Source organism: Montipora foliosa, chromosome 9 (assembly GCF_036669935.1).
Source record: "Montipora foliosa isolate CH-2021 chromosome 9, ASM3666993v2, whole genome shotgun sequence".
NCBI classification, from domain to species: Eukaryota; Metazoa; Cnidaria; class Anthozoa; order Scleractinia; family Acroporidae; genus Montipora; species Montipora foliosa.
In genome coordinates this window covers 44,112,205-44,119,704 of record NC_090877.1, presented here as the reverse complement: position 1 = coordinate 44,119,704, position 7,500 = coordinate 44,112,205, and the positions used below count along the sequence as shown (strand labels likewise).

At 41.2% G+C, this 7,500-nt stretch overlaps 2 protein-coding genes across 4 annotated transcripts in view; both read left to right on the top strand.

The window, feature by feature from the left end:
- Positions 1 to 1,719, top strand: part of LOC137970079 (uncharacterized) — a 37,339-nt gene extending 35,620 nt beyond the window's left edge. For both annotated transcript variants that reach the window (XM_068816553.1, XM_068816552.1), the window contains one exon: positions 799 to 1,719. In XM_068816553.1, coding sequence (XP_068672654.1) covers positions 799 to 1,262 — 464 coding nt within the window. In that variant the 3' untranslated portion in view covers positions 1,263 to 1,719. The remainder of the gene's footprint in view (positions 1 to 798) is intronic.
- A 5,233-nt stretch (positions 1,720 to 6,952) lies between these two features.
- The window catches only part of LOC137969906 (uncharacterized), an 18,959-nt gene continuing 18,411 nt past the window's right edge, over positions 6,953 to 7,500 (top strand). For both annotated transcript variants that reach the window (XM_068816313.1, XM_068816314.1), the window contains exon 1: positions 6,953 to 7,273. In XM_068816313.1, coding sequence (XP_068672414.1) covers positions 7,079 to 7,273 — 195 coding nt within the window. In that variant the 5' untranslated portion in view covers positions 6,953 to 7,078. The remainder of the gene's footprint in view (positions 7,274 to 7,500) is intronic.

Below are 7,500 nucleotides of genomic sequence, written 5' to 3'. Positions count from 1 at the left end.
TTGTTCCTTTCTTAGTACTCTCACTGTTCTTTCAATCAACTAAAGATGTCGAATCATTCTCTGACAGCTCGGGAAACCGATCTGCCATTTTCTTACAAGAGCGTGATGTCAACTGCGCATGAGCAGAATATTATTTGCAGAAAAACACTCAATCTCGACCTCAGAGCTTTTCTCTTGACCGAGGGAGAGAAGAGCTCTGGGGAACCCTAAACAAAGTGTCTTCTCATTGGTTTTCGTGAAGAACAATTAAAAGCGTCTCTAATTGGTGCATTCATGTTAGCACGAGGAGTGAGCAGGCGCTGTAAGGTTCAAATAGCCAATTTGTGGCTGTAAGAACCCTACGGCGCATGTTCTTCTACACAGAGTTTCCCAGAGCCTTGGGTCAATCCGAGGCTCTGGTGACGAGAATGGTCTACCCTAGGCTCTGGTGACGAGAATGCAAAACACTTATTTGTAGGCAGTTATTTGCAGGTCACGTGGTGAGCTCTCGGCCAATGAAAAGGAAGGACAAAATACATCCAGTGCTAAAGACAATTAACGGCACAAAGTGTGCCCAAAATGCTACCCCTCAAGTAAGGATATTTAAACACCTGCATTTACCCTGACCTAAATATAACGCTAACCTTTACCCAAACCTTATTGTCGGAAATATGTAGCAAAGGCTTAGTCCTAAAGGGAAACTTTGGCGTTGGATGTCAAAATTGGGGGCGCATCTAATTAGGTAGATATGAGCAGTTCCTACAATGATCAATTCATGTATATGTTTCTTTTGTTTTGTTTTGTTTTTTTTTTGTCTAGGGTTTGAGTACGACGCCTTTATTATTTACAGCCAAATGGACCAACTTTGGGTAACTGAAAGGCTTCTTCCCTTATTGGAAGAAAGAAACGAACTCAAATGTTGCATACACTACAGAGACTTCGAACCTGGAAAAGTATTTTACGACAGTATGGCAGAATGTGTGTACAAAAGTTTCAAAATCATAGCCGTGTTATCGAACAATTTCTTCAATAGCAATTACTGCAGCCACGAGTTGAATATTGCGAAATATCGCCTTTTGAACGCCATGGATGACAGTTTGATAATGGTACGAATTGACAATGTTGATCGGGAAAAGCTTCCTCGAAAACTACAGAAAAGGAGTTTTATTGATTACTTCAATCCGCTCGAGAGACCCTTTTGGGAAAAGAAACTGCTAACATTTTTGGATGCTCCAAACGATGAATGTATTGATAAGTCGGCGGCGACCCTCGCATATTCGTAACAGTGCACATGATAACAATAATTGATCATGGAAAGTCACGTATGAAAGTCGTTTCATGTTGAACCACGCGCGTATGGTGACAGCTCTGAGCGAGAATTGTCATCGCAGTTCATAGCCAGCGACTTAAGGTGGCTGGAACCAGTTTCACTACTTTTAAGAGACCTTCTTACTATGAGAACTATAACTACAACTATCACGTAACAGCTGTGTTATGGTACCATATGAAATACCAATTATTGCTTAACAAAATGCGCATTCTGGTAAGCCGAATAATTGATAAATTGAGAACTGCCAATGGTCTTCGAATTTTTAAAAATCTCTTTCGTTAAGTTGTTTTTAAGTGTAAGCAATAATAATTTCTCCATATTTTTATTGCACATGACACGCATATTTTTTGAAACTCGATTTGAATGTATTTCAGAGAGCGCTCAATAGTAATAAACTGGTACAAGACTTCAGAGGTAGTTGTTCATCGTTTAATTACTACAGCTCTGTTTCTAAAGGTCAAAAAATGTCCACACTCATCAGATAATATTCAGGATATTACTTCATATATATATATATTTTTTAAATTTGACTTTCATTTTTTTTACACGGTCAAACTATACTTACCAATTCCGAGTTTTAAATAAAGTCTATTGGGGGTCTATTGATTCAATGATTGGTGCTTCATATGCTACCATAACATTGCTGTTACGTGGTACAGCATAGTAATTATGTCCCTTCTAATAACAAGGTCTCTTAGAGTAATACAACTGGTTCGAGCCAGGTAAGCGTATGACTTTCAAATATTTTCACCATCATCCGTCATACATTTTGGTACATTTCTTTGCCGTCATCTCCCAAATGACGACTTGAAATGACCAAATTCAAGGTTCTGTGGAGGACGTTAGCACATGACGATGAATTTTCAATTCTCTCTCTACGCTTCCAACTCACTCATATCAGTTCAATTCCTCGACAGTTAATACACATTTTTAACGCGAAACGACATGAAATAGTTTCGTAGTGATATAAATAACGCGAACTTGTATTTTTAAATGAAGTCCTCGTAGCCGCCGTCGTCCTCGTTTCGTAAGCTCCCTCCTAAAGCAAAGACGTCGACGACAGCTAAGAGGAAGTTGTCTAAAAATATTATTTCCCGTTATTGTAATAATCTTGCGATTACTGCAATTTGCTCGGCTTGGAAAACGTGCGTACACATTCCAAAAATAAAATTGGTGAGGACGATTTGGATATTTCGACAGAAAAATTGACAATTCATCATCAGGTGCTGTCGTCCTACACAATACCTCAAATTTGATCATATCACGCCGTTGTCAAGACGAGAACGGCAAAGAAATGTATCAAAATGTAAAACGCACGTACAGCGCGTGCAGAACTATTGTTTTTGCCCATTAGACGTATCGTTAGGTGAGCAGGGTTTGGAACGTTACCGAGAATATCAAGGCCCCCATGTTAAGCCCCCTACGATATCAAGTCCCCCATACTTGCTCAGCCTTAAGATTGTCAATTAATTTGTTTTTGCACCGCACTGATTGGAAACAAAGTTTTGGCTAATTTTAAATTCAATCACGTGGAATGTAATCAATGAATTGCTTTAGACTTAGCCTGCGTTATTTTGGCGCGGAACGCTAGATAAACCAGGTTTTCGATGCCGCCATCTTGGATTGTGATTAGATGCTTGACCGGGAGAGGGTTGGTGCAGTGGCGGGTTGGGGGTGGCGCCTACTCCCTCGGCAAATATTTCCTCGCCCCAATCTTTCACAGTTACCAAATCTTAGAAAGATGGTGGCCTAATACGAAAATGTGCACTCGCGCGCCCAAACGACGCCTGCACTGCAGGCTACTTTAGACTTTCAAATGAACAATACTTTCTCTTATTGCTGGTTTTCACTCACGTGATCAACAGCCATGTTTTTCAACGAAAACAAAAGAAAGTGTTTGCATAATAATAGAGTGAAATTCCCGGAGGATTTGGTCGGGGTACCAACATGGCCGCCTTTTCTTTGTTTAGGGGCGCCAACATGGCGGTCGTGACGTCATGTGAAAACCGTGAATTGGAAACAATGGCCGAAGATACCGCAGATAATATGATTGTATTGGTCACAATTTTTAAAGTACAACTTCCCCTCCAGAGTGTAATCAAAGATCGAACCATTAATTATATAATAAACGCTTACTCTCTATTAAATGCACCCTATTTAATTGACACCCCGGTCGAGTCAGTCAGTCCTTCCCTCCGCCGATGTTCATTGAATATGGCTTTGTATCAATACACATACTGTTCTATCTTGGGTCAATTTCTTTGCATTCTGTCCAATTAATCGTTGGAATCTTGATTGCAAATTGCATTCAGCTGGATCGTACCCTCATTTTATCACATCATGCCTGTGCCAACAAAGGAGACTAATGTCACGCATGCGCATTATCAATGGCAAATTTAATTTTATTTGCATTTTGATTGGTTGAAAACCTTCGAGGCAGCCTTAGAACGCGAGAAGAAAAGATGTCGACGCTGTCGCTAGTTGTAGTTTTTATTGCATTTACTTTCAAAATGAATGCTCTCCGTGCGCTTGTGGTACAAATACTGAAAGAAGATAGACAAAAGAGAGAAAGATCTCGGCAATTCCTTCTACATAGGAAAGTCCTTTATTTCGGATGAAACGAAACATGCTTAGATCGGCTGTTTTAGAATGCTGCGGTGTGCTCAGGTTTGTCAAAGAATTGCGCGAAGTTGGAAAAATTTGCCTTATTTGAAACGGTTATGGTCATGATTGAATGTGCAAATCACAAAAATGGATGTTGTCGAGTATTGAAGTAACTGGAACCGGCATTAAGATTTTCTGTTGTGGTTTTTTCACGAGGATACCCGCGCTTGAAGTGAATGCAAAACAAATTTGCCAGTTTGACGGGATTTGCTTGTGGCGAGTCACTGGTAAATGAGCTAGTAATCCGTTCAAAGGATCTCACAGCTTAAAATTTATTCATGAATGGAGTCAAGGTAGGTAACAGAAAAGCATGACAGAAGAATTTCGTTTGTTTTCTCTTTGAAGCGAGTACATTCTATCCGGACGAAAGAGTCACTTTGCAAAATGTCAATCGCTTTATAGCTTTTTTTGTTTAAACTGAACTCTTTCGTTAACAGTACAGGACTTTTATTTCTGACGTTGGTCCACGAAAAGCAGTCAACAGGTGAAAGTTTGTGAGCCAAAGATAAGGTTTGACTAGAGATATTTCCGGTAAAAGTGGCACAGCGAATACTGAACCCCGAAGTTTTCTACTCCTTCGTGTGCCAAAGTGCTTTTCCTTGTCAAAGAAACAGTGCTTGTTTTTTCCACCATCAAGTCTTATTTTCTCTGGACTAAGGCATGGGAAGGGGAGGCGCGGTGGCCTCATGGTTAGTATGCTCGACACCGGATCGAGTGGTCTGGGTTCGGGGCCTGGCCGGGGACATTGTGTTGTGTTCTTGGGCAAGACACTTTACTCTCACGGTGCCTCTCTCCACCCAGGTGTATAAATGGGTACCGGCGTAATGCTGGGGTAACCCTGTGATGGACTAGCATCCCATCCAGGGGGGAGCATAAATACTCCTAGTCGCTTCATGCTACAGAAACCGGAGATAAGCGCCGGCCTGATGAGCCTTCTGGGTCTTAAGCAGAGACTTTACCTTACCTTTTTAAGGCATGGAAAGTCTCTGTATTGTTAATGTATGATTTTCACACCTTCTGAACATTTTTTCGTCTTCTCTCCTCTTAAAATGTGAACTAAAACCGTGTATGTTTGACGCGCAACTGAAATTTTCTTTCCCCAAATCAGACAATGGTGTCAGTGTTCCCGTTACTTTCGGTCAAATCTCTGCAAATATGTCTTGGTCCAGCGATCGCCATTAGTATGGAAAACACATATTTGTGACGTATCGAACTGCTTTGAAAGTTTTCCTTCAAAAGTGGCAGGGCGCACGAAAGGCCTGCAAGAAAGAAAATAAGTCTTGATGGTTTTTCTATTAGCATCGATAAGAATAGTACTAATAGAGTAGAAAAGCACAGAATTCTTATAGGTGTTATCATCCATCAAAACCTCTCAGGGCAGGCTCATATAAAAGCGATTTCTTCCAAAATTGCCAAATCCACTGGGATTATGATCAAATCACGACAGTTTTTCTTTTCTAATACTCTTTGCACATTATACAACTCTTTAATACTCCCATATCTTCAATACTCAGTTTGGGCATCCACTTACTCTTCTCATTTACAACCCCTTTTCCGTCTCCAGAAGAAAGCTTTGTTCTCTTATTTCCCACGAACTATAAGGGATAGGAACTCATTATCAGAAGACATTGTCAGAAAACCAAGTCTAACAATTCAGTTTGAAAGAAGCATAGTAGTATAAGTTTCTGTTTGATTAGTTAAGGTTGCATTGTTGCATTGTTGCATTGGGGAGTCAGGGTGGTTTAGTGGTCATCAATCGTGCCTCCCACCTCTGGCCTTGGGTTGTATGTGGGCTGAGTTTCAGTCGATCTCAACCTGACTCTGAGGGTTTTTCTCCGGGTACTCCGGTTTTCCTCCCTCCTCAAAATCGACTCCCAGTCATTTACATCTGGCTGGGTTTGCGGTGCTCCGAGATCACACATGGATCGTATGGCGGCAGCCATGGGCGCCTTCACATGCATTCGGTCCGATCCCGTTGAGCCGGTTGATCCTGAAAAGCCCTTGTTGGGAGCGGTCAACTGAGCGCACATTTACATTTACATTGTTGACTTCTATTTTCATTTGATATCTGTACATATTTTAAGATCCCTCATTAAAAAATTAAGGATTTTCCATGGAAAAGAAATGGTGGAAGAAGAACAAGAAGATTTGAGATCATTTCAGACTCCTTTGGACTCAAAGTGATTGTTATAATTTCATTTAATCTAGCAGTTCATCGCATCTGGAATGTAAAAGCCAGGAATCGTCGACAAATTAACACAATTCGACGGGCCCCTGGTAAGTTTGCGAAATTCTTTCATTTCAGACCACTGACAGAACTTCAAATTAATAAGTATGATTTAACTTAATACCTAATCGGTGCGAGCGAGTACATGTGACAAGTCACACGATCATCTATTGCGCGGGAAAACACAAACATGTCGGATGAACTTTCAAGGTCAATTGCTTCTGCCGCGTATCCCAGGCAGTTTAAAGCAAGGGCGGTCGATGAGGCTCTATCATGTCTTCCAAGCCAGGGCGTCACTTCAACCAGTTCAAGCTCCACCTCAAGCTCGACCTCGACCACCACATCGAGCTCAAATTCAAATTCTCAAGACGTACGTACATGTGCTGGCCGACAAACTGTCATTGTGTTCGTCTGGAATCTCGTGTGTTATTTAATACTGAATATTTGGCCATTTTCATTTTTCCTGTCTTACTGTAGTGTTTGATGCTGGTTTCTGTGGATTGCATGTTGTTCCAGCAGCTCTATAAAAGTTGAGTTTGGAACAGAAATCCCCCGCGCGCCTTTTACACATTGTATTTTCTCACCGTTGCGTGACTTCGTTGGTAGTCTCCTCAACGACTTGAAACGAAACCTGACAGCTTGTCATAACTAACTTCCGGTTAATTGGCGACATCAGTACATGTAGATCATCTTGACGCGAAACCTGTCAAGGATTAATTAGAGTCAGCACATTCTTGCACGTATGTTGTTTTACTTCCGCAACAGTAAACAATTATTTAGCGTTTCTGGGGTTCATACTGTTCGGACAGCAAACGAAACGAAGCATGCTTTAAAGCAAAGAAAACTTGGCCTTGAAGGGAAACTTTCTGGTCGGCATTATGCCAGGAGTGTCTGGTGTTGCAGCAAAGGAGTATTTCATCAAGATCATCACCGCACTGTCCCTGCTGCATGTACAATTGCTATTTGTTGCCCGGTTCACGGAAAACCGTCAGACTCCAACCAAGGCTATCTTAGCGACCAAAGGGTGCCTCAGTGAATGCCATGCAATTTTAGCGAATGACAGTAAACCAAAGGCAAGTTTGAATCTACAGGTTACGAAGAAAACTGCAAAGCATACGTGTACAGTGTTTGGCATTGTGTATTGGCTTTAATTATGCCATTTAGTGATAAAGGCGCTATATAAATGCACCACTTTACTTTACTTTACTTTACAATACTTGCTGGTTTAAGTAAGAAGCGCTAAACGTCCATGCAGATTTGGGCGTAATGGATCAGTAAACAGTAGTTGCACACTGTTTTC